This window comes from Pseudopodoces humilis, chromosome 1 (assembly GCF_049639895.1).
Source record: "Pseudopodoces humilis isolate 2021_Gansu_Grassland_sample_001 chromosome 1, ASM4963989v1, whole genome shotgun sequence".
Classification (NCBI taxonomy): Eukaryota; Metazoa; Chordata; class Aves; order Passeriformes; family Paridae; genus Pseudopodoces; species Pseudopodoces humilis.
In genome coordinates this window covers 5034725-5062474 of record NC_142200.1, presented here as the reverse complement: position 1 = coordinate 5062474, position 27750 = coordinate 5034725, and the positions used below count along the sequence as shown (strand labels likewise).

The following is a 27750-nucleotide window of genomic DNA, read 5'->3' as shown; positions in this document are numbered from 1 at the left end:
ACTCGATCCTGATCAGTGCCTTCCAGCTCCGGATATTCTGTGTTGTTTAGTGAGATGTTCTTCATATGAACAGGCTCAAGCAAGGAAAAGCAGGTTTAGAATATGAGTGTAATAATAACCTTTTAGCAGGACTTAAATATTTGAAGATATAATTCCATGTCAGAAAAAATCTAAGATCTTTTCATATATAGGAAAACTAAGCTCCTGGCAGATAATGGTATACCAGCTACCATTTCTGGGGACCCTCTTTCTGTGTACAGACCAAACAGAACAGAAAATAATAAGTATTGCAAGAATCTTTACACTTATTTGACTTCCAGGACAATAAATTTCTCTGAAATTTCAAACTGAACACATTAGTGGTGGTTCTGCACACGCAGAGTCATATCAAGCAACCCCTTAGCAGTAAGGAGCAGATATAAATACAGGAGAGCACATGGCAAGAAAGAACCTGAACTGCATTCAACCTGTCAGCTCCAAGAGGTACTGAAAGTTCCTGGACCATAAATAAGGAACACAGGAAAGTGGATCTGGGCCTCAGGATTCTTATATGAGTAGACAAGCACAAGTATATGTAAGGGTGAAAGTAGCAAACCTTATTGAACAAAGCTATCTCCCAAGCCTCCCAAGACTGATTAAATTAAAAAACCAACTCACCCTTTGACCTGGCAAACCAGGGACTCCAGGCTTGCCTTCCTGACCAGGTTCTCCCTTTAAAAGTGAAAAGATTTAGAAAGTTAACAGAGTCAGAAACTAGTGAACTATATATGATTTCCTAGCTGTTTCGTGCTACCATTATTGCATGGCTACCTAGACAACTCTTACCTGATAATTATGTTGTCCTGTGAGCAGAAAAGAATGAGTAAACAAGATAAAGTGACAATGCCCTGATTAAATACAGAGCACACAACTATATTTAAATTACATAATTCAAAACAGATTTACCTAAATAACACATCTTCACAGTGCCATCAATTTTACAAAAGCCAATCAACAGTGAAATACAACAAGCAATTCTAAAGAGAGGAAACACAGAGTGTTTGCAAATGAGGCAGCAGTGACAGTCTGAACTGAGACATCCTGCAGAGCTGGGTCATAAAATATAACTGGAATAGGCTACAATTTAAGTCAGAAGTAAGAATGTTGGCACAAACTGCTGTAAAAATTGTGTTGAAATATAAACACACATACTCAATTCCTACTTTTCATCCAGAAAATATTTCAGCCACAACCTTATGGCATAACTCAAACCCCTTTGACAGCAACTATTCCCTGACCTTCATGACATGACAGCTCACAAGTTACCAGTCAGTGCCTCTCTGAGATGTGCTGAATGCCCATACAGCTCTTCAGGACATTAGAAATAGAAAAATGCTCAGGTTCTGCATGACAACAGCCTTAAGGCAAAGTCTGCCCATGTCCTGGTTGTCACTTCCCTGTGTTCAGACAGGCCATCCACAGCACGACACCTTCTCTCAGCAATGAAGAAAACTGGAGGCTGTGGGCACTATTTAAATATTTTAGAGCCTGAATAATGTATAAAATTTTCATATGCCTCACTCCAGCCTGAGTTTCAGCTTCTGAAATTGCAAGTAGTGAGAGAAACAACTTACTGGAGGTCCAGGAAGTCCAGGTTGGCCTTGTGGTCCACGTGGCCCCGGCTTTCCCTACAGGAATGTTTGGGTTTTTTTTAAAAAAAAAAAGTGTTAAAATATCTTTATGAAAATGTGTATGGGCACATTAGACATGTTGTCTGTCTACAGAACCTATACCACCACTTTCCCCACCAGTCCTGAAGAACCAGTGCAGAGACCAGCTGGTTTTCTCCTTAATCTCTTGGCTACTGAAATTATCAGCACTCACTAGACTGCAGACAGACTGATCCACCCACATTCAATAGGCACTTATCCATATCTGGTTCTCTGTTTTCCAAAGGCAGTGGATGCTGGGATATCCTGGATATTCCACTAAAACACTCTGGGTTGGGGTTTGGTGGTGGAGAAGAGCGTTTTTTTGCATAAGCTTCCACCAGCATTTTCCCCAAGCCTAGAGAGTTCTGAAGGGCTTTAAAGTATAATTTACATGATGCATACAATTGTATTAAGTAACAGCTAAATGAAAATTACAGATCTACCAACAAAAAAAAAAAATCAAAACTCAAGTATATATATACATTTTATACATAGGACTAAACACAACTGACAGATATGTCCCCCTATTTGAGTGCCCAGGTTCAGAGACAAATCAGACATAAAACTCAAATAAAGTTTAATACTAATGTTAACATACCCGTCCTTAAATAATTGTACAGCTGCCTCTACAATTTATACTTGTCATTGATGTAAGATTCACTACATCTGAAAATGGCATTACCCTTTTTCCTTTTCTGATTGTTTTCTCCACTATAAATAAGAAAATTTATTTCTTGAAGTCCTGATAAAGCTTCCATCCCCCTTCCCTTTAAATTATTATTTTAAAGCAAAATCTAACCTAACAGGAAACAGAATTACATTAAAATATCCTTGCAATGAAAGAAGAGATATTGAGTCTCTCTTACTTCCTCTCCTTTTAGGCCTTCAGTATGCACCTGCAACAGAAATGAAGAGTCATAAAGGATGGCAAGAGTAAATACAAGGCAGAAGGTGCCATAGGTATGATGGGCCCCCACAGGGTATGTTTCTCCCCTTGCTGTTCCTTCAAGTTGCATGGTAACACCTACAGCTCCTCTAATCCTATTGTAGGCTGGAAGATGCTTTCTATTTAAAGAGCTCAGATCGACACAAGGTTTTCTCTCACCTGTGAAGTGATTTGGGTGGCTGTAGAAACAGTAAGAACCTAATTAATTATCTCGTTATATAAACAAGTTAGTAAATTCCCCAGGTCTTGTTTTATTCTAAATCACAAAGATCTATTGAATGCAGAAGGAAACACGTAACAGGCAGACTGGTTTGGGATATGCCCTGTCAGTTAAACTCATTTTCAGGGGTTATACACATCGTTCAAAATTTCTTGGTAATTGCTGTCCCATCATTTATATCACATTTGAGCAGCACAGCAAAATGTTCTTACCCAAATAGGCTGTTTTTTCATAGTTTTCTTTTCTTAATTCCTTTACTTTCTGCCACATTCTGAGTAAGGGAACTGCCTGCTGACTTTCCTGCGATTACCAGGGAGCCTCTCACTCTTCTCTTTAGTTGAAGAATGCTGTTTCCTAATTTCAGTCATATTTTTTTTGAAAAGTTAAAGGAATACTCCCTAACTGTTTTGTTCTGTTTTTGCTCAGTTCTAGACCTCTTCTCTGCATACATAGTGGTAAATCTTTCCCCATTCACTCGGAGATGACCTCCTCATCACACAATACTAGTCTCTGGACATCCTTACATCCCCGCCAGGGATGTGTCTGGCATCAGTGAAGGCACTGCTGAAGGCAGAGGGACACATAAAGGATGTTAATTTAGTGCTACAGGAAAGATAAACCCCACTCTTCTGTTTTCTGTTTAATTTTTTCATGACTGCTTTCCTGATTTTAGCACAGCAAGTTCCAGTTGTTTTATATTCCACCAGGACTTTTCCAGATATAAGCCAAGGAAAGATCATTCCCTCTCATCTGAAACTGCCTTTTCTCTCCTGCTTTATGCTCAAGTCCATGTCAAAGACACACAGCTACTCAATACTGAAATTTCATTTGCTTTTTTAACTTTCACAGGCTCTATGTACCAAAGGCCACTTGGAATCAACTCAACAACTGTCAGAAACCACACAGTCCTGTCACAGTATTGCTCTGTCTGATGCACTTGAGGCAATGCTTTCATTGCCTCAAGTCCTGGTCTTCACACTTCACAATCTCCCAAAACTGTGGCAGAGCATCTCCTTATTGGAACTGTCACATGCCTTCTTCAAAAGTCTTCACTTCTTAAAACTTCTTTAAGAAACAAAAACCAAAACCCAAAAGTATTTAAGAACATTTCTCAGTGATATCCTCCCACCCTGCATTTCCAATTTCTCTTCTCATGCAATAATGCTAGAAAGTTTGTGAAAGATAAAAAAAATTCTTACTGAAGTGCCAGGCAATCCTGGAAGTCCTGGTTCACCCTGCAAGGAAATACAAAATAAATGAAAAAACATACATAGAACACAACATGGCACACTACACAACAGTGCAAAATAAAAGCAACCTCCTGAGAATGTTTTCCAACTGCTGTACATTCTTATTTTCAATACCATCTCATAATTAATAGATCTGGACACACAATCTCATTTGACTCTGTCTTCTCTGCTCTGCAGATGAATACATCTAGAAATTTGCTGTAGTAGTGTCTGTGTTACTGTGATGTTTTACATTTTGATGACATTCAGTGACTTAAAATGACTGATGCATTGGATGCTCAATAGCATTAGATTTGTTCTTCAAAAAATCTTGTATTTGCTCTGAACACTTACCACACAAATAAACTGTTTGATGCTTAGATCCCTAACAGACTTCCAGGGGGACAGATATTTAAGAGGTCAAAATGCTTTTGTTTGTTAGTAACCAAAATAACTGCAAAAACATGGGAAATTGTACCATTTTCCCCAAATAATTTTATAGAGAAAATCATGCCATAGTGGTTGCAGGACACCTCTTTCCAAGATTTATTGCCATCTAGGATATCAATTTGTCCCAGGTAATTTTTCTTCAGCAATGTCCACCATTAATTACGCTTTAAGATTGCGCATACAGAAGGTTTATCCTTTAATTTAGGCATAGACTGGTGTTAAGTTTATCACATAGCTTCCTTCTGCACTCTATTTATTCATTACTTATGTGGGTGTCTTAGTTTAGGGCAAATTAGGGAGGAAAACTCCAAATGGGGATTTCCCCAGGGAAATGCCCCCTCCTCACCAACTGGTCCGGGAAAGGGAAAAAAAAAATTCTTTGGAGAGAAGTTGAAAAAGCTGTTTATTTAACAGAAATTGAATAATATTAAATAATAAAACTTCTCGCTGTTCGATGGGATGGCAAGTCTAGGAAGAAAAGTCTTTTTCATGTGGTGTAGCTCGGCTCACTCAGGTTCTTATCAGTCCCTCTGGCGCTGGAAAGTGCCGAGGCCCAGGCCCCGGTGGGCCAAAGGCGTGAGCTCCCGGGGTTTGGCTGGGTGTTCAGTCCAGAGCAGGTTTGCACAGATCCAAGAAAAGGAAAAAAACAAAGGTCCAGGGAACTCCTCTGTCTCAGCTAGCTAAAACTAACTAAAAGCCAGAGAGAAGCTCTGTCCCGCTGTCCGTCCGTGCTGCAGACACCACAGTCCAGGAACGGGATGTGTGGGAGTGATGTTTTTCCTTAACACAAACTGCGCGCTTCTTCTTCCCCCTCTCTTGCTCTCAAAGCCAGTCTTAAAGGTGCAGAACTTAATATATAACATAAACCAGATGATTGGGGATACCAGTATCATAAAGTCACCCCAGGACAGTGGGTCTCTGAATGACCCAGTGTCCTGGGGTGACTTTACCTTTAAGATAGCTTTGGGAGCTGAGAGGAAGTTGAAGCTGCTGGAGGCTGATGGGAGTTTTTTCTTGTGACCAATTATTGGTCATTTCTCAGAATTGGCGATGCTTTTAACCATTGAGAAGTGAGATCAATTTGTGAACACCACCTTAAAATATAAAGCCAGAGCTTTCTTGTTCTCTTTGGTTTCTGGCTTCTGAAGAGGTAACCAGGCTCTGTCTCGGCTTCCTCCCCTCCCCTCCAGGCCGGACAAGGCCGCAGAGGGCAGGGAAGGGGGGGAGAAATGGAGCCGGCCGGCCTGACTTGGTTTGCAGTTTCTGAACTGAAACCTGACACCATGAACATCTGCAGCTTTCCAAGACTTTAACTCTTCTACTACCTGGATGAGACTTACAGATTACTCCTCTTCCCAGAGAGAGGAGAAGGAAGAGAGAGAGAGGGATAGTCAACATGAAGAAGACATCATAAAACCATCAAAGACAGTGAAGAAAAGAATTAGGTTTTAGATGGAGAAGAGGGAATAAGGAGATGCTTTAATAGCTGAAATATTTTTCTGTTAAAGCTATGGAGATGGAAAATAGTGTTCTGAAAAAAGCTTCTTTAATCCATGACAGAGTATATTGGGAGGAATGGAGTGTTCAAAGTGTGGATTTTGAGCAAAAGGTGGAGTAACTGTGATGCAGTGAGGTGCTGGAACAGAGTGGGGAGAAGTAATAGTTGAAGATTTAGGGCCTTGAGAGGCAAAGAGAAAACTTCTGTTTCCAGGGAGGCTCACAGAGACAGATGAAGAGAACTTCTGCCTTTGAATAACTCATCCTTAAAAATGACATCCCTAGACTAATGACCCATAACACACCTCAGAGTGATGTGAAATGGGAGGAGACAACTGATGGCAGAATTTCTGGGCAACTGGCATCAGAGAAATAGAAAGCTATAACAGAAATAGTTTTCTTGTGAAAAACTCCATAGATTAGCAGACAAAGACTTCTGTTTCTCTACAAAGGCTGATGAAAAGACTCTAGCAGGAATTGGGACTGTTTTAAACATCAAAGTTCCAAAGTTTTTTGTCTCTATGTTGTCATGTGAACAAGGGAATGGTTGGGTAGTGGGGGAGAAAGGGGGTTTTCTGGAAGTTTTATTCTGGTGTTCTTATTCTTGTAGTTTTATTAATAAACTTTCTTTATTCCTTTTAAGTTTTAGGCCTGTTTTGCTCTTGTTCTAATCCATATCTCACAGCAAGAAATAAGTAAGTTTTCTAGCAATTTTTTAATTACTGCTTTAAAACCATGACACCCACACTATGACCTTTCATATTTTTTTTTCTCTTAAGTTCAATTATTCTTTATTATTTATTCAGAGCAGCAAAGAATGGTTTGGGTTGGAAGTGATCTTAAAGATAGAATCACTGAAACATTAAGGTTGAAAAGACTTCCAAGGCCACTGAGTCTAACCTCTGACTGAACACCACTATGGCAACAAGACCAGAGCACTGAGTGCCACATTCAGTCATTCACTGAGCACCTCCAGAGATGGTGACCCCACCACCTTCCTAGGCAGAGCCTTCCAATGCCTGAGAAACCTTTCAGTGAACAAATTCTTCCTTCTGTCCAACCTGAATGTTCCCTGGAATAGCTTGAGGCCATCTTCTCTTGTCCTGTTGCTGGCTGCCTGGGAATAGAGAGTAATCCCAACCTGGCTACAACCACTTGCCAGGGAGTTGTGCAAGCAGTAAGGTCCTCCCTGAGCCTCCTTTTCCACAGAATACACCAAGCTCCCATAGCAGCTCTTCATAGGATTTACCCTGTAGATCCTTCATCAACTGCACTGCCTTTCTCTGGCAACGCTCTGGCACCTCAATCCCCTGCTTCTCATGAGGGACCCAGAAATGATTGCAAGACTTCTACACAGAAGAACAACCACTGCCCTGGCCCTGCTGGCCACACTGATGCTGACACAAAAGGCCAGGAGGCTGCCTGCCTCCTTACCCAGCTGGGCACAAGCTGACACACGATCAGCTACTGTCAGTCAGCACCCCCAGAGCCTTTCCTGCTGGACAGCTTTCCATCCACTCTGCCCCCAGCCTGGGGCACTGCAGGGGCTTTTGGGAACACGAGGGCAGGACCCGGGCCAGGCTCTTTTTGAACCCCATCCTGCTGGCCTCACACCATCAATCCAGCCTGGCCACATCCCCCTGCAGAGTATTCCTACCTTCCAGCACATTAACACTCCCATCCAGCTTGGTGTTATCACAAATTTACTACTGAGAGTACCCTCAATGCCCTTGGCCACATCAGCAGGACAGACACTGAACAGGACTGGCCACAGGGGACAGCACGAGTGACTGGACACCAACTGGATACGGCCCCATTTCCCATCACTCTCTGGATACAGCCATCCTGACAGTTCTTAACCCAACAAAGAGAGCCCCTGCCCAAGCCCTGGGCTTTTCCAGGACAGTGCTGTGGGATACAGAGTCAAAGGCTTGGGTCAAGTCCAGGGAGACTCCATCCACAGCTTTCCCCTCAGCCATCAGGCAAGTGACCTCAAAGAAGATCAGTTTGCTCAGGCAGGATCTGCCTTTCCTAAATCCATTCTGTCTGGGCCTGATCCCTCAGTTGTCCTCTCTGGGCTGTGTGATCCCCCTCATGATGATCTGCTCCAGAACCTCACCGGGCCCCGAGGTCAGGCTGACAGGCCTGCAGTTCCTCACATCCTCCCTGCAGCCCTTCCTGGGCCTGGGTGTCCCATTGGCACCTCCAGTCACCTGGGACCTCCCCGACTGGCCAGGAATGATGACAATAAAGGATGGACAGCAGTTTAGGGAGCCCTTCTGCAGCTCCCTCAGCACCCTCGGGGAACTCCCAGCCAGGCCTGTTATAAGTAAATTGATGGTTATAGCAAGTTGATTTGTTGCTCATATTTAGTCATAAGTTGACTGTTAATTGATACATGTTTCTAATTAATTTTTAATATCTGTTATCAGTGGGTTTGTGGTTCTTTGGGAAGGGGGGATGAAGTCTATTAATTGGTGCAGGTATGAGTTAATGGAACTAAGGTTAGCTTAAAGTAAATGAGCTGCTGTTTAACATCATGGAGGACTCCATGAACTGAGGGAACATTCCAGAACATGACATCACCGGGGTGACCTCAACATCTCAGACACAAATTGGTGGAAGAGCTAACCAATCACTCATCACCTTGGGAAAATAATTGGTCTAGGATGCACCCCAATAAGGAACAATAAGAACCCTGGAAATGAGCCAACCAGAGAGAGAATCAAGAATAGACCCATCACGGACAGAGGGCGGTTATAAAGGTTGCACCAGGACTTCACCCTGGGGCCTCTGGTGGAACTTAATACCCAAAGGAGCATCCAACGTACGGTACTGCCACTGTTAGTCCAATTTGCTGACTGGGGCTCAGGCTTATTCTGGGCTCCTGCCCCCATTGGTGTTTTTCTTTTGTTTAATAAATGAGCTGACTTTTATTTTCACCCAAAAAGTCCAAGCCTCGTTTACAGGCCCATAGACGTATCGTGTTTCAGTGGCATGGCAGGTCACTACTTCCTCCAGGATTACAGGGGTCTGGTCTGCTTGCTGTCCTTGTGTGCCAGCTCAGGGGGCTGGCTGTCGCCTGAGAATTGATCTGCCTGTCCAATACTAAGGCAAAGAAAGCATCCAGTACCTCAGCTCTGGAGATTTTCCTTAGCACTCTTTTATTGTTAATAATTGTAAAAACACACTTTTTATTGTCTTTTACAGTAGTAGCCCAATGAAGTGCTATCAGAGCTTTTACATTCCTGATTATCTTTCCACAGAAAGGGGGGCCGAGGGGTGGGATACATGGTGGGCTGAGTGGGAAAAGCAGTTTGGTAGGGCACAGGGCTCCTTTGGGGAGATTTGGGAGGAACACACGTGGTAGGAAAAGGGAGAGCTGAAGGTCATTGGAAGAACAGGCCTAGGCAAATTTAAGAGGCAAAAGCTTAAAAAAGGCCTTTGTGACCAAGGGTGTTTCCAAGTCTCTGTGTGACAAGGGGTGGCCATGCACACCAGGTCTTTGTGACCCACGCTCGCATCGTGCCCAAAGGCCATTGTGACACGGGTGCCTGCGGTGACGTGGAGGGCTCTTACAGGGCCAAAGCCCTCACGTTGTCACTCCCAGGATAGCAGCTCTCTGAGGAGGCAGCAGCTCTCTCACGAGGCAGCAGCTTCTCAGGAGGAAGCAGCTCTCTGGGTGCCCTTGACCAGTGTTCGTCAGAGCACTGCCAAGATGTCAAAGAGGCAGGACGAGAACGTCCACTTCCAGCCCCGTGAGGGGCAGCGATTGCTGTCCAAGCGGCAACAGGTGAGGGATGGGGATGGAGGGAGAGGCTGCACTGGGACCTGGGGGAGGGCTGGAGGCAGAGAGCCAGGCCTGCCACCAGGCCTTGCTCTGGGGAGGAGCTGGTGCCAGCATGGCCCAGGTGAAGGAATGCCCCAGAGACAGCGAGCACAGCTGGGAACCCAGCCCAGCCTGGCTGCTGCGGTCAGCACCTGCCTTAGGGCCAGAGCTGAGCTTGTCTCCCTGCCGGGGGACAGCGTGTCCGCACAGCCGCCTCCATCCCACGCCTCTTCCTGCTTCCCACAGGTGCCTCAGAGGCCGCCGCAGGCAGCAGCAGAGGTCACATGGGTGACCATCGTGCCCCTCCACGGGGACAGATTCACAGGACACCTCACACAGGTGACACAGAACACCTCATGGAGGTGTCCTCAGAAGGACAGCCTGGAGGGCAGGTATTCACTGCTCCGCAGCGGCACAGTCACACGGCCAAAAAGGTTGTCCGTGTCAGACTTGCCGCCGCTCCATGGCCCTCCATTGACAGTGACACCTCCGTGCCGGCTCAGCTCTGAAATGCCAAGAGCAGCCTCGGCAAGGGTCAAGCTGCCCCCTCTGCCAGCAGCCCCAGCAGCCTCTGGGTCTTCTCCCAGAGGCAGAGCGTGGTCCGTGGGCCCTGTGGCCAGCAGCCACCGAGAGCTTGTGCCACCTTCTCCGTGGGGCACTGTGGCTGCTCACAGGGCCCGGGGAACACCTTCCCTGGACAGCTCAGCTGAAAGGCTCTGGCGAGGGTCAGCGGCAAGGCAGGGCCATCGCCTGCCACCCCTGCAACGTGCAGGGGGCATGCTGCTCCGCACAGGGACCCAGCCTGACTGGAAGCACCTGGGGCACAGTGAGATGGAGGAGCTCACTGAGGTGCAGGAACAGCACAGTGGCAACATCTATGCAGACCTGCTTAGAAGCCTTGCCCTGTGCCTGTATGAAGACACATCTACCAGGTCCACCTGCACTCAGGAGCAGTCAAGTGTCTGCCAGGATGTACATTCACAGCACCAGGTGGTGCCCAGTGCTCCTGGCTTGACCAAAGATACCATGGGAGAGACGGGAAAATTCTAAGCTCCTGTCTCCTGCCCAGTTGTCAGAGCAGCAGTCTGTCTCTGACAACTCCCAGTCCTGGGACACTCCTCCAAAAGAGCCAAACTGGGAGGAGGAAGAGCTCCCAGTAACAGAGGCTGCAGGAGAGGAGGCCAGTGACCCACAGGGCACGTTGCTTGCCCTATTGAAAGAGAAAGAGGGAGAGGCAGGATCTTCTACCCGGGACAAAGATCCCTGGGATGAGGGAAACAGCAAGCTTTTGCCCACATCAGAGCCTGAGGTAAGCTCAGACTTCACAGCCTCTCCCTCATCTGGAAGCCCCTGTGAGGAGAGGGGAGCTCATCAGCTGCCCGAGCAAACTGCACATGGCAAGCTGCTGTGCACGGGGCCTGAGGATGCTTCAAAGCATCCTCTGCATATCGATGCAGAGGAGCTGGAGAAGTTGGAGGAAGACATCCTCTCCTCCCTGCATCAAGAAAGCCCCTCGGTGCCACACAGTCTTTGTGGCTGGACCAAAGACTCTGCAGGAGAGACCGAAAACTACGCACAGCTCGTGCCCCCCGACCGGTATGAAGACCTGTGGTCTCTCTTAAACAACAAGGACGCTCCATCCAGGGATGCTCGGCTACCAGCTACTGGCCAAGTGGGAGGAAGAAGAGCTCCCTGACACAGACACTGCAGGAGAGAGGGACAGCGAGTCAGAGAGCGCGTTGTCTCTCCTACTGCAAGATGCGGGAGCAGAGCCAGAAGTTTCTCCCCTAGACAGCGATCCCTGCGACGAGGGGCACAGCCAGCCTCTTCCCACGGCACTGCCGGAACACACAAAGATGTTTGCGGTTTGTGCCTTCCCTGCTTCCCTGTTGATCCTGCGGAGGAGGCCGGCGCAGCATGGCTTGAGGCTGGCTGTGCCCAGGCCGCCCCTCCCCAGGAAGAGCCCCGCAGGGCTGGGGAGCCGGCAGGGGCTTGCCCGCTGCCTGCCCAGCCCCTGGCACGCAGCGCTCCTGCTTGCCCCGCCGGCAGCGCAGCCGTCCCGCAGCCCCCGGCCCCACGGCGATGGCGCTCCATCGCCAAGACGGCCCGGCGGGCTCTGCGCCGGCTCTTCTCCTTCAGCTGCCTCCGGGGGCAGCGAGAGGACTGAGCCCAGAGCCAGAACCAGGCGGATCCCTAGAGATGACTGCTGACCCTGAGGCCATCACCTGCCAAAGGTAGGTCCTGGTGCCGGGTGCCAGCCCAGTACTTACAAGAAAACAGCAAGGGAGCCTGGTCAGCGATAGCCGGTTGAGGAAGGATGACAGCACTGCCTTGTAAAACCCGATACAAGCTGATTGTCGGCCCGTGCTGCATTGTGGGGGTGCATCCCCACCCAGCCCTCAGGCCGCTTTAGGAGCTGAGAAATTAACCTTGGGCCTCAGCATTGCAGGCAAAGGTAGGTATTCCCATCCTCCTTTCACATGGAAAAGAAGAAAATGCCTTCATGGATACCTGCAGCATGGGCTGGAGGAAATTGTTAACCCCAGAAGAACGACTTCAGCCCCCACCTCCACATGGACCACGGAGCCTCCCAGTGCAGACAAGCGCTTGGTGAGGAAGGACCAATGGGACACTGCTGGAACCAAGTACATCGGACTGTCTTCTGTCTTATTTGTCTCCCAATCCCCTCTGCCCCCACTTCCCTTCTCACTCTCCTTTATTCCTTTCTATCTCTCTTCCTCCCCGTTATTATTAAATGAAATCCCTGTTGTTGACTTTGGTAGATGGTCTCGTTGGCACCTTAATTTGGTCAGAGGTGTCCTTCCCTAATCTCATTTTACCAGGGGCACACATCTGCACACAGGACTCCAGGTGTGGCCTCCCCAGGGCCCAGCACAGAGGGACAATCACCGCTCTGATCCTGCTGGCCACACTGCTGCTGACACAGAAGGCCAGGAGGCCACCGGCCCCTTACCCACATGCCAGCTGGGCACACGCCAGCTCGCCTTCAGCTGCTGTCAGCCAGCACCCCCAGAGCCTTTCCTGCTGGACAGCTTTCCAGCCACTCTGTCCCCAGCCTGGAGCACTGCAGGGGATTGTTTTGGTGGTGAAAGTTTACAAGCCAGAACTTTGCTTGTTTTACCTGATACTATTGACCTTAGCCCATCAATCCAGTCTGTCCAAAATTCCTGGTTCCTATCCTGTTCCTTGAGCAGACATGCCACACACTGGATCAGGTGGCCCAGGGCCCCATCCAAACAGGCGTGTTCTAGAAAGACTTAAAATTATGTAAGAAGTAGTAAAGAGACATTCACCAGCCTCTCTGAAAATATCAGACCAAGGAGATAAACATCTTCTGGAAGCAATAGTTGCAGCTGGCTTTGAAATATGGATGAAGTATCATGAACTCAAGACTGATCACTACTGAAGGAGGAGAATAATGGGCATTGCTTCCAATCTCTGCATTCTTGGATAGTCCAGAGGAGAAAATGAGAAAGAAATCCAGAAATGGCCATGCCTTTCCACTCCTGCCAAAGAACTGGGTTGGAAATACCAACACCAGAGCATCATCTCTAAGAGAAGAGAAAACATAAGTCTACCTTGAATAGTTTTAACAACTCTGAAAAACAACAAGGTCAAAATTGCTGCTGAGAGCAGTGAATAATTATTTTGCAGTTATGAGGCTCAGAGGAATTTTGTAACTTTTTGTGTCAATTCTACATCTCCTGGGTCAGAGAAACAGCTTCTACACAGACATATTGACATTCCTACCCACATTTCTTAGATGAGGAAGATTTCCTGACCCCAACTACACTCTATTTCCTTCTGCTTTCACTATGAGCATTGAACTAAGACCAGAAGAGCCATAACCAGACTCATTTTAACACTCACACCCATTTCAGACTGAAGCCATGTCAGAAAAGTGAAACATTTAAATATATATAAGCTTTTGTTCTATACAAATGAGAGAAATATTAGTACAATATAAATATCAACAGCCCTGATATTTCCAGCAGAGGGCCCAAGGAAGAATTAACAAATGTGTTTCTAAATCTGCTGTGTGCATCCCATCCCAACTTACCTTGTCTCCTTTGGTCCCACTAGTACCAGGAGGGCCAGGGCTGCCAGGAGGACCCTGTAAAGAGGTAAAATTGAGAGAAAACTGTTTCTAAAGTGTGGGAGAAACAAGGCTGCAGGTATCAGCAGCAAAAACAGTGATGTCCTGTTGCACAGGGGAGGAATTCATAGAACACATGAGGCTGCTTTGACTTTGGTGCACAGAGGAAAGAGAATAACAATGGAGATTCCACAGCAACCACAATAACACCAATCTATCTTCAGCTGATTCAGAAGAACTGCAGTTCAGTGATATATCAGTGTCAAACAGAAAATTTAGTATAAAATTCAGGCATGAAGATTTACCCCCTTCTAAGTGTCTAGACATGAAAAAGGAATAAATGCATCAGAAAACCCAACTTCTGTAACAGGGTTTCATTTGGAGAAATTGTTCCTTTGAAGTAGTAAACAAACAGGATCCATCTACACATTCCTCTGCCATTTCCTACTTCATCTACATTTGCTGCAAGTATAAACTAGTTCTTTATCCATCTGTAACACAAGAAAACATTTCCATCTTGCAAGGATACTGATAAACACTAACTAGACACACACTTCTTGGTACAAGGTAAACTGTGGCTGAGGAACAAAGCAGGATGCAGATGCTGCACCCTGGAGGCATCAGGTTCAAGTGTGGCAGTGATTAGCTGCATGACTTTTGGCAAATCACTTCTGGCCTCTGCTTCTTATTCTGTCCTTTGCTATTTAGACCAGAAGGTCCTTGGAAGGAAAGGATGCCTCTCATTAGGTATCATTCCCTGGGTAATGAAAACAGTCCTGTGGAACCTACAGAGAGCATTTTTAGACAGTATGTGTCTGATCAGCAGAAATGTACTCATCTTCCAGGCAATTTTCTGTTTTCTTTTTTGTTTAAAAAATGTAAATAATTCCAAGCTTTTTTTATTGAAAACAAACCAAATATATTAAATCCAGTTCTCTTCCTTTCCTATTGTGGGCTTAAACAACTGAATTTTTCTGAGTGCTTTCTTATGTATTTAATGAAAGTTAAGACAAATAATGAGCTATCACATTTAAAGGACTGGTATTTCCTGTAAGTTGCATTCTAGTTTAATTTTAAAAGCAAACAAACAAAAAAAGAAAACGGTGCCAACAAAGATCTTTGGAATAGGGACTTGATTGGGTACTGTCATGATTCAGCAACCACCCAAGATAAGTCTCAGTTTTAGGGTCAACTTCCACTCTTTCCAAAGAAACACTTCCAGTTATTGAGTATTTGCCACATACCTGTTTCCCCTCCACACCTGGCTTTCCAGGGAATCCATCCAGGCCTCTGTCTCCCTGGAAAACGAAGAGAAAGAACCACTATAATTCTGTACTGTTTAGGTCACTGCCCTGAAGGTGATGTTCATATTATCGGCTCCAGGAGTAATGAAAAAGGAGAGAAATTCCGGCCAGTCCCAGGAAATAGTCCAGAAAACAGCTGAAGTTCCTACATCTGTACCATGAAAAGTTGCTGCAACCAGAAGCAGGTGTGTGCTTTCCATGTTGGCATCCATCCTCTGCCTGCTGAGGTGGGTTTGTGTAAACTGTACAATGTGCTCCAGGAGAAAGTCAGCACAGAACAGCTCTTACAGAAATAAGAAAGCAGTCCAGCAATAGGTCAGTTTTACCTGGTAAAGAAAACTCTTTAATTTTTCACCTTTCTTTTCTGTAACCTGGGGGAACAATTATTTTTTTCCTGTATGTCTCCAGAGCTGGACAGTCCACAAAGTGTCCATATGCAATGGATTTCACTGCTTTATTACTTGAAGATACGGGTTTTTCCTGCTGCACCTAAACCTGATTTTCTTTTGGCAGAACTTCCAGATTAGTAAGTCTTTCCCTAATGCCCCACAGAGGGGAGTGTTTCCTTCATCTTTACTATGAACTTTACCTGTTCTGTATTTGAAGATTTACAAAACTCCCCTTTCAAACTTCTCTAGAGTAAACAACCATAATACTTTAAACTTTTCTTAATGGGCATGTTTGTCAGTCCTCTGATCATTTTTATTGCTCCCCTTTGTGCAGTGTCCAATTTTTTCCACATCTTCATTGTAGCTAGGTGCATGAAACTCAATACATCTGAGGCTAACTTTGAGCAGGAATATGTTTTCATGGTTTTTTAGACTATTCTTGTGTTTAAATCCCAGGAAAATGTTTACACCAACCCCCCTTCCACAAGATGGCTCCTTGATCAGTTGTCCCCAGTCCATAACTGCAATTTGTTGTCTTATGTGTATGAAACATTCTGCAGCTTCCCCTTCTCAATGTCATCTTCTGCTTTGGGGGATTCTGTTTACAGGATAATTTTGAATTCTGGCCCTGATGTCTATTGTTCTTCCATATTCAAGCTCAACATGTTTCATATTTTATAATTTAAGTTCTTGGTAAAAACTGGATCAGTTGCATACTTCTGCTGAACTGCACTGTTCTCCCACTGAGTGTGAACTTCGACCATTCAATCTCTTCAGTTCAAAAACTCTTAGAAACAGGGACTTTCTTGTACTCTCTAAAGTCCTTAAACCTCTGAAAAATGAAACAGATTTTGTTAGGATCCTTTGCACACAGTTGAATATAAACTATCAAACACACACACAATGCCAGTGTTAATGTGTCAAAACAAATTCTACAAGTACAAGCAGTGACAGAAAACTAGTAATTTTATGCTATTTTTTTAGTGTTTTTATATATATTAAACCCTATTAGACCATTGTTATTACCTGCAAACCCACATTTACTGCACTGGATTTAATTAGCTTTTTTTGTAAACGATATTGATTTGCTAAGTCAGAAATGGATTTGCTAATCACTATTTATTTTTCCTCCTTAGAAAGTCAATCAATCTTCTAACATAAATATTATTTCAAATTGTGCATTCAGGAAATGAAATTAGAGAGACTGTTGTCCTCCAGAAAACAGCTGAAAACCAGTGTTAGACACCCAGATCCACTTGCTTTGGATGTGATAGCTTCCACATTAATGCTTTCTTTTGCAATGCCTGAACTACAAACATCCTGAATTTAAGACTTTCAGCAAGCAACAGCCTGGTATATTGCTGAGAAAATGTGCAGTGTGTTCCCAGGAGAATTTTTAACATCAATACACTGCAGCAATGAGTACTTCACACATGCTGGTTTAGCTGCCAAAACAGAAAAGTGTCAATGTTCTTACTGCTACCAATTGGTGCTGGGAAAGGCAGATATATTATTTATACAAGCAAAAACAACAACAAAAAAAATCTGTTTGAAAACCTTCCAAACAATTGTGTTTTCTACTGTTTCTTCAGAAAAAACTGTCATTATAAATATTTTTTATTGTTTTTCCATTCTTTAAATAAGCTACTCAGTGAAAGGTACTTTTCTTGCAACAGAGAGAACAAACACATTAATGTTTCATTCTCAGATTCTCACTTTAAGATTTCATTTATTTTTCCTGTGTTCTACTGTTTTTTCTTCTTTTAACCAGTGTAACAAAATGGTGAAGATTCACAAGCAACTAGGGGAAATGACAATTCTGCCAAAACTTCAGTGCTGCTCTCTGACCCCTACCATTTAGAAAATGTAATGATTTGTTGGAAAAATGATTACCCAGCAGTCTGTAGGGCCCTGGAAAGGCTGGAGGAGAAAAAAAACCCCACCGCATAGGGATCTGGCAGCAGCAGACCAGTCCTGCTGCCTTCTTACACAATCCCTTCTCAATAAAACAGACAAGGTTTTACAGGATGGACACAGGATTATGCAGCAAAAGCAATGCCACTGAACTGCTGGACATGCCTAAATTAGAATGCCAAGAATCTCATGCAGATACAGCTCCTGTTAGCAGGGCAGTGCATCATATTTATAACTGGGGTCTGTCCCGGGGTCTACAAAGATGGAAAAGGGAATGGGATATCCCTCATATGGTGCAGTGCTTTTCCGAAAGTGCAGGTGTAACCCATACTACTGGATTTGAGAACCTCACTATAAAACCTCAACATTTACATCCGAGGTCCCAGGATATGTGAATAATGCAGCAAGATGGATGGGATACTAAGGGCTTTTTTGGTAGTAAGGGAGAGGACTTGATAAAACAATACTCAGTGCAGGAACTAGTGTTCCCATCTGACACTATAACCCCTTTTCTCTTCAGGCACAAAGAAACACAGGTTGTGTAGGAGTCAGTATTCAGGTTACAGACTGAAGAGCAGACAAGAAAATATTTGGCCCACCAAATTTACGCCCACTGTTTTCACAGTAGTACTGACTGGTAAAAGTTAAAGCACTGGCAGTGGGTGCACTGAGACCGTCATTAAAACCTGGAAAAAAATCTAAGCACAATTGTTGTAGCAGAGATTTGGCTGCTTCAGGAAAAAAAAAGAAAACCAAAAAGGATTGGGGGGGCACTTCTAATTGTGCAGATCCTTCTAATGAAACAAAACATAATTCATTTCTTCCCCTATTTAGTTGCCTGCCCACACACAGCTCCAGCTTGCTCTCCCATCACAGTGATGTCAGAAAGATGGATTTTCTTCTAGGAGCCAAATATTCCAGCAGATTAGACAATGTTGGCTCTGGAAAAGCAGCAGAGGCACTGGCTAGACACAGGACACCTATCCAGTTCTGCAAAGGGCTGAAGGAAGAGCATGACAAAGATAAAGTAGAATCCAGTCATTTACTCTAGCTGCAATAATGAGGCTAGGTAATACAAAATATGATCATGGGTACTTTATCATAAACAGCAGAAAGAACGTTGGTAAAGAGAAACAATATCTCACACTAAGGGTCTACTGATAATTTTTCCCAGTAGGCAAAAGTTTGGTGTTAATTGCTGGGTTTCCTCTCCAGAAGAAGATGGAGCCTGAGAAATGGGAGCAGAGCTATGCTGGCAAGATGGTGACTCCCTCCTTTACACAAACACAGGCAAAGCTGCCAGACCCTCCTTGAGATAAACCTGGGTCAGGACCAGCTTGAGTCATAAGCAAGACAGAACATTTTTGGGGGGCCCTGAGCACTGCCAAGCAGGTCTACAGGCAGAAGTGGGTGCACATCTGTGGTTGCTCTGAACACAATGAGAAAACTGAAATAACTAAAGCTTTGTGCCTGTCCAGCTCTCCTTTTAAATGCCCATTCCAGGTATAATAAGCATTTAGTCTTTTCCTCAATCCACAAACACGGTTCAAATCCCAGAGTGACCTGTACTCTGAAACAGCTCTCGACGGTCAGGAGAGATCATGGAACTGGGAAGCAACTCCATTTGGTTGAGGTTTGGAATAGTAAAGGTGCTTACTACTAGTGAGTTTATGGAGATGGGAGAAGAAAGAAACACAGGAAGTTGTCTGATATGGAAAACTGGAATGAGATGGGAAAATGCTGGATGCAGACATGGTCATGGAAGTCAGTGACCATTCTCAGCTCTCAGGTTGTGTACACAATGTGGACACCCCTTCAGGTCTCCACACTGGCAGCCTCCACTCTTCTCCTCCTCTCTTTCCTCCATCCCTAGCTACATACACACAAGAAGTCCCTAAATGTGTGCTTAGTAGACAGCATAGATCCTGAAAGCCCTCCAGCACACCCGTGGGAGGTGGAGAGCACTTGGAAGTCCAGCACAGTGAGGAAACTCCATCCCTCTCCAGAGCTGCTGGCCTGGTACTCCACCTCACCTAATGGACAAAGGAAAAGCCTGTTTTTTCCTAGCATGCAGCAGGAATACCTTGTCTCCTCGTGTTCCCTTTTCTCCTCTTTCTCCTTGTAGACCCTAAAAATAAAAATAGACAAAGATTATAAAGCTAAATCCAAGTAGAGGCATAGTTACCTCCTCTAATTAGTCACGAAATCAGTGTGCACATCTGCACAATCTATTCAAGTGAACCTCAAGGACATTTTATGTGTTGCCAGTCCTCAAAGTTGACTTCAGGCATGATCTAAGCAGACTCACAGAGCAGGGACCGCTTGTGAGCCCAAGAACATCTGTAATATTATATTGCCTGCAGACACACGAACCCTCCTGCCAACAACAGAGTGGAGGGACAGGGAACACACCACAGCTGCAGATGGTCTGGAAAACAACCAATGCTCTGCATTTTTCAAGTTTCTTGTAAACAATGAGAACTTTGGTAAAGGACAATACTGATGAGAAAACCTATTGCATAAACAAGCAAGAATTACCGTTCCTGGTGGGTTTGGATGCGGTAGCCAGACAGACATCAGGTAGTTTTGAGAACTGGCAAAGGTTAGATGAATTCTGTCCTGGGGGCCCAGCACATTTTTGTGCTGTGAATCCAATGCCAGTGTTCCTCAGGACTGCATAATTCATCTCCTCCCAGCTACACCAGAAACATTGCTGGAGCTCGGTTTGATGTGGCACTAGCACAATCGACTCAATGGGTACAATGGGATTTCAGCTTCACTTGGCTCAGCAAACACCTTGTGTGTATGTAAATACCTTACCTGTATTGTAGAAACTGAGCAATCAGCTAATAGCTATAGAGAGACAAATAGGCTCAGACAGTAGGGACCTCTCTAAAACTGCCAAAGCATATAGTGCTTCTTGCTGTAATAATTTAAACTTCAGTTTACTTTGCACTATAGTGGAGTTTAACCTCCAAGCTAATGAAAGCTCCATGCCTGGGTATATTTGGCCCTCAGGATGATTATATATAATCATCTAAATGGGCAGGGCTATTTTATACTGGAGCAGGTTGCTCAGAGCCCAGTCCAAGCTGGCCTTGAATGTTTCCAAGAATGGGGCATCTACCATCTCGCCAGACAACCTGTTCCAGAGTCTCACCATTCTCATAGTAAAAACTTGCTGCCTTATATCCAACCTAAATCTAACCCCTTTTACTTTAAAACCATTATCCCTTGTCCTGTCACAACCTTTTAATGTCCTCATTAAAAGGTTTGGCATCTTTTAAATACTGGAAGGCCACATTAAGATCTCCTCAGAGCCTTCTGCAGACTGAGCAACTTCATCTCTCAGCCTTATCTCACAGGAGAGCTGCTACAGACTTCCCAGCACTTCCATGGCCCTGTTCTGGACCCATTCTCAGAGGTCCATGAATCTTTTCTGTGCTGGGACCCCAGTGATGGATGCAGCACTGCAGGTGGGGTCTCACCAGAACAGAGCAGAGGAGCAGAATCACTTCCCTCACCTGCTTCCCATGGTGCTTTTGGGCTGTGAGTGCCCACTGCCAGCTCATGTATAACTTTTCATCCACCAGTACCCCAAGTACTTCTTGGCAGGACAGCTCAGAATCTTTTCATCCCCCAGCCTATGGGAGGTGAGTCCCATCTGGGTCATCAAATCTCAGAAAATCCAGACAGCCTTTCCAACACCAGTTAAAAGGCTGGTTTACCAAGCTGAGACCACAAGACAGAGGTGCTAACTGGAAAGAATCTAATTTATTTTGGTCTTGCTGTCTGTTCATTCAATGCAGGTTTGTCCCTGAGCCCAAAGGCTATTCACTGAGAGCTTTGAAAATGTGACTGAAAATTTGCTGAGAGGTGGTATTTTTTCTTTGGTGTTCTGATGAAGTTTTCAAGCACCATATAAATGGTGCATCATCACAGACCAAAGCAATTGCATTACAGTGGGAGCATCAAGAAATCACCAGCTGCTATCTCAGTAATCAAGTAACTTCTGCTGACACCTCTCTACTGGCTACAGGTCTGTTCTCATTTAATGAAGACAGAAGAAACTCGGTGAAGTCAAGAAAATTTCACCACTTGGACATAGTGCAGGTAAGTGGTCAGACAGACTATAGACTGCTTCATAATAAAAAAATATATCTGGGCAGAACACACTGAAAAAGTAAAGAAAGTTTCTAGAGCATTAGAAATTGAACAAGAGCCATGACTTACCGGTGCACCTACGTAGCCTTTAATGCCTGGAGGACCTTGTTTTCCCTCGGATCCCTGGCAAGGAATTGAGATACAGTAAACCACCAGAAATTCTTTCATATAAAATACCAAGAATAAAATTAGTTAGTCAGAAATGCAAGTTGCTCTTGCAGGCTCACATTGAGGCTTCTTGACTCTCTCAGTGCTAATACAGGAGTAATGTCTTACTTTCCAACTGCTTACCCAGACTGACACTCCAGTATTTTCCTCTGTCCCCTCAGATATTAACAAGTTTTCTCCTTCTGCTCTCAGGCTTAACCTACAAAGGCAAACTGTCCCATACAGGTTACTCTACGGATTATTTCAGAAGGTTTGGCAATGTCAGTTGTTGCACACAACACCTGCTGGGGCTCCTGAACACAGAGTTAATGGAGAAAAGCAAAGGTATACATTGCTGCAAAGTGACCACAATCTTCAAAATGTATATGTTTTGAAGAGTAAATGCAAAGAAACAGATCAGAACTAAATTTTCCAATGCTTATTCTTACTGATAAGAAAAAATGCAAGAGGGTCAGGCACATTTCATCATTCCTTCAGCTGCCTTTGCACTGACTCACCCTGGAGAAGATACACTGTAATGGAGAGTACTCACAGTGTACCCTTAATGTGTCTTATAATGCTTGAAACTTATCTGCATCATCAGCTGAACAGGCTCAACCCTCAGAGCTGTCCCATGAAGACAGCCTGGGCCTGGCAGATTAACCTAGACAACTGGTTTAGCATTTTATATCATCTATTTATCTGATTATTTTCTTACTTACATCACTTCCCCTTTCCCACCACCCTCATCTGTCTAACTCCTGTCTCACACTAATTGGGTGGCTGTAATGGATAAGGCTTCAAAACAGATAGAGGTATTATTGTGAAATATTTTTAAAATAATTACTACATTTTGTATTAATAGAAGTTTCATATTAGAAAGATAATAAAATTAAAAATGCAAGATGTGTTTGCAATTAATTAGTAGCAGAACTGAGGCTTTTTTTCCTCAATGCAGGTTAACAAGAGTAGGGTTCAAGCACAAGCAAAGATGGCTCTGAGATCAGACATGTGAGAACCTCTGCAAGGTCAGGAAGTCTCCTAATATCAGAGGGAAAGCAGCAGGCATGCACCTAAATCTCTCCTTCAGCCTGCAGAAAAACACTGCTATCAAGGTCTAGGCAAAACCCCAAGAGAAACAGAGTCCTGCTCTAGGCTGTCCAAATTACAGAAGTCCAACTCAGTCCTGTTACATAAAACGTGGTTGTAACACTCAGCAGAGTGTTAGAGAGAAACTGGGTTTGTCTGGATGAGATGTGCTGAACCCACTCAAGGCCTGTGCTGAGATCATGTCTGGTAAACCAGAGAAGCGTGAGACCTTCGACAGCTTGTGAAAGGAAGAAGGAAATTTGTCAAAATGAAGCTCTTACCTAATACATTTTATTTCAAAGGATTGATTTTTTTTTTCTGCTCTCCCTCTGCTTTTTCTATTAAGTGCAGATAACTGTCAGTTCAGATGGGAATGCTATAGCTATGTCTGTGCCACAGCAATGACAACCACAAAAAAACCTCTTTATCCTTTTATTAGAGATATAGCGGAGAAAAACGAAGGTTGAGTATTTGCTGAAGGATATTGCAGGCTAAAGGGTCTGATCTCAAAAATCCAAATTTTATTTCTCTGCTATAACACTGTACAATGAACAATCTGAGATATGGCCATTTCTCTCTGGACCCATTTATTCCATTTAAATTAACCTGCCAGGTCCCACATATTTATGTGGGAGTTCTCCCCACTGAGCAGTGAATATTTCTTGCCATCTCAGGCTACCAAGACATCTGTAACCAGAAGCTCCAACACCTCAGCACGAGGCTGACTTTGATAACTCTTCTTTGTGTCCAGATTGTAACCAGCAAAATCACACATCATTCTTGGGGAACAAAGAAGTTTACCCTCAAGTCTGATGAAAAAGAAAAGACTCATTCCAAACCCTACAGTTTTATGCGGAAGACACTGAGCTAGGAACAATTCCCCCGCTGGAGACATCACTGAGAAGTAAAACCAGGGATGACATACCAAGGCCATTTCATTCCTGTAACCTGTACATTAACCTAATGGGCTCAGAGGCCATTTCTGTAACTCTTTGGACTGAAATTCCATTACCAGAAGTCTGGAGTTCTCTTATCTGTGCTACTGGAAGCTTCACAAAGTTAAAAAGTACAAGACAACTTCTTAAAAGAAAGTGCTGGCAATTCCCACACTAAAGCAAAAGGCTCCTCAGCCAAGGAGATAAACAAGGGGCTGAATTTCCTGGGGCACAGGTATCATTGCTGAGCACACACTGGGCTTGCCTGGCTCAATGCTAATGAAGATGGATTGAGACAGGAAGGATCACAACCCAACCAATCACAGAAACTGCAAGGTTGCTCTCCATGGAGCCTGGGGCAAAGTCCAGAGCTGCTGTATTAATGCTGATGACAAAAATAACTGATCTGGCAAAAACCCCTTAAATAATCATTACACCAGTAATTGGAGATGTGACCTCTCTAATTGCCAGCTCCACCCATCCTTATACAACCTGTTGCATGTTGACCAGGTTCTCAGGCTTTACACTGAGGTCTAAAGGAGTGTGGATTCATATTTCAGATTTTAAAGCCCTGTCAGCAAGTCAGGGTTATTTCTTAAAATAGCTCAGGCCAGAATCCAGCTCAAGGACACTGTACATAGCCAATGCACACATTGAGGTAACTGAAAGTCACTGTGAAAACACACAGTAATTTTATATTTAGGCACTATGAGAGGCTGGGGTTGGCCAAGCTCATGTCTTCCCTGAGAGCACCTGGCACTGTCCAGTCAGATGTCTTTAGGTCCAGCCCCACCTGCCCTGAAGATCTCAACTCCTTCTATTCAGCACTGCCTCAGTAATTGGCTGAATTGCACGTTCCTGAAGAAGCTGGTGGGAAATAGGGAGCAGGATCAAGTCCATCTTGAGGAAGATATAGGTGCCTCAGTTTAGCTTGGTTTGTAAAATCTTTGCAAAGCAAGTGTGGGGAAGCTCATACCACATAGAGCATCATATAGCCTGCTGGTTTGTAATTCCACTACATGAGACATGCAGGACAGAGAGAAAATATGTATTTATTTACTTGATAGTAGAGATGTAGCTAAAAAACATTTTTGAGTGATAAATTTAGTTCATTTCATCCAAGATCCAAATCCCACTGAAGGGCAAGATATTCAGTGTGCCTCAACTCAGCTTGGCCCAGCCCTGTTTTGTGTGTCACTTATCCCCTGCTGAAGCCAATATGGTTTCCACAAAGAACCCTGGGACGGCTGCCAGGTATTTCTGCTAATCTACAAAATCCTTGTGAGTTCTGATACCCTCCTGATGGGACTTTGGGAAAGGGTGAATTTCCCTCTATGCAAAAACACAGGCACATTTTGGAGACAGGGCTCTGCATAGCTGAGGAACACAGAGGACCTGGGTATGACTTGCTTCATCAAGTCCTCTCATACAGAGCCAAGTGACAGTCACAGGCTGCATCCGGAAAGGTGCTGAGGTACTTAACTCCTATTTAAGGATAATGGCCTCAGTGAACTCAGTGTGAGATTTAGGTGACTAGAAATGGCTCTTCCAGAAAGATGAGACATTCAAAGGCCTTGGCTTGTGCAGGAACAGAACTGAGTGAAGTTAATTCAGGCAATCAAGGACATCAATGTTGTCCGTGCAGCACCTTTCACAGGATGAGCTGAACTTGCTGTGCATGATACCCTTAAAAACATCTTTGTCACAATGCACCATCTACTTTTTGTGTTATAACAACAAGGCTGAAACCACCTGAAGGGTATTTATCCCCTCAATAACCACAGAATGAGGCAGGGAGAGCTGACACTTTTTGATTTTAAAGAATTGCTGCTTCAAAATTCTCATTTCTGATGCTCAGCTAAGTCTCACCAGATCTGCATTCAGAAGCACCTTGTTTGAAGCAAACCCAGTGATATAAGCACTGAGTCAAGTTCTCTATCACTCAGGCACTGTTCACTGGTGCAAAACTGGAGCTCCCAAAATAGGCAGAAACATTCAGGATAGGATCTCTACATGATCTTTTTTTCAAGTTATAGAGTAGGGATAATAGTTTTCATCTGCATCTTAGTGAAAGTTGGGAAAGCTACTGAAGACATGACACAAAGGCTTATGTGCCCCAAAATATGTTTTCTTCACCTTCTCCTACTATGCTGTTGATTGAACAAAACTTATTTCTTCTTTTCACACACTTTGCATAATTGCTGATATCTTAGCAGACCCCTGATGAAAATGAGCATTTTGAGTTTTTTCATTCACCAGTGAGAATATCAAATGTCATGAACAAGGAATAATTCAAACTATGTAAACATAAAATGTCAGTGAAAAAAATATGCCTGCCCATGTAAACAAGAAATGGAAAGCTTACCTTTGGACCTGCTGGCCCAGGCAGTCCGAATACTCCTGGCTGTCCTGGTTCACCCTGCAAGCAACAGAAATATTGCTGGTAAACACAAATCTTTTATATATAAAGGCTAGGATAGCTCAAAATAGTCAGTACACGCAGTTAGGAATATTGACAGTCCTGAGTGCCATTATACAGAGATCTGAAAGTTTACAATGTGTCTTCCTCACAAAAATGAAAGCAGAAAGAAGGAAAATGAAAAGTGAAGCAGTTCTCCATCTCCTCTCAAAACACAACCAACCAGTAAAAAATGAGTTCCCTAAGTTGTGAACAGCTTGCACTGAGTACAGCATGCAAAGATGGATTCCTTGGAGTCAGCATAATGCATTTGTTCTTGAATTGTCACCTTGCAGTGTATAAACACATCCTATAAGGAATTCTGCAAGTACGACACTGTCCAATCCCATGCCATGTGTGATGTGATGAAGTTGCATCAGTTCTGGAAGCAATATCAAAAAATTGTCACAGTTTTTCCAAAGTAGGACAATCGTAGAACAAAGAAACAGGATGTAAGGAAAAGATCTTTTTTAGTGTGTGTCACTCCCTTTGTGTATACCTGCCTTCCAGAGAATCCCTTCCCAAACTCCTTCAATTGCCACCAAGTGACTGCCACAAAGGGACAGTGAATGACATGGTGAAGGTTCAACATCAGGTTGAAGATGTTTCTAAGGAATAGTGATCAAGCAGGGGAGAAGATGTAAGGCTCTAAAACTCAATTCTATGAGATACTGGAAAACATAGTTGTGATTTTATTTTTCAACTGCAGTTCCTCTTACAGGCAGTATTTGGTACACTGCATCCTTCCTTGAACTAACCATGCCCTCCTCCTCTTCTCTTAGTTTTTATCAGTGCACCAGAAGACTTGAGATCTTTTCTTCTGTGACCAAGACTCCAATTTCTCCAGCCCATGTCTGCTGAGGAAACATAAAACAGTCCCTTGCACCTCTGCTGTCTCTACTAGCCAAGGACTCCTTGCCAGCCATAAAACAAGTGGCCAGGCTCTGCAGCTGCAGCTAGTTACTGGCAGGTCCCAAACCACAGGCTGCTCCGTCTCCCTCCTTAATGAATGATAACAGGGCTGCCCTGGAGCCTCCAGCCATGGTTAATCCATAGGACACCTGCCTTGGCTGCAGACACGAGGGAGAGTTTTGAGGCTATTAACCTCCTGCCATTTGTTTCTGCTGCTCCTAAAACGACCACACAAACTCCCCAGACATGTTCCACTCAAGGCAGATTGATTCCCACTGCCTGCCTCACACGGAAAAGCAGGATTACATGGGAGGAAAAAAAAGGCTTACGGTTTCTCCTTTTGCTCCATCCCTCCCAGGGGGGCCAGGTGAGCCCAGGGAGCCCTGTAACAACAAGAGAGTTACCATTAGCACAGCATTAACACCTGCTGTGAGTGCAGTGACACGAGCAGAGCATCTA

General features: G+C 44.3%; 1 protein-coding gene across 1 annotated transcript in view; it reads right to left on the bottom strand.

Moving 5' to 3' along the window:
• Positions 1 to 27750, bottom strand: part of COL22A1 (collagen type XXII alpha 1 chain) — a 240622-nt gene that overhangs the window by 98372 nt on the left and 114500 nt on the right. Inside the window, exons 14-23 of the mRNA XM_014258290.2 lie at positions 27621 to 27674; positions 26287 to 26340; positions 21820 to 21873; positions 19670 to 19714; positions 15224 to 15277; positions 13944 to 13997; positions 4057 to 4092; positions 2558 to 2587; positions 1614 to 1667; positions 658 to 711 (exon numbers count right to left, since the gene is read on the bottom strand). Coding sequence (XP_014113765.1) covers positions 658 to 711; positions 1614 to 1667; positions 2558 to 2587; positions 4057 to 4092; positions 13944 to 13997; positions 15224 to 15277; positions 19670 to 19714; positions 21820 to 21873; positions 26287 to 26340; positions 27621 to 27674 — 489 coding nt within the window. The remainder of the gene's footprint in view (positions 1 to 657; positions 712 to 1613; positions 1668 to 2557; positions 2588 to 4056; positions 4093 to 13943; positions 13998 to 15223; positions 15278 to 19669; positions 19715 to 21819; positions 21874 to 26286; positions 26341 to 27620; positions 27675 to 27750) is intronic.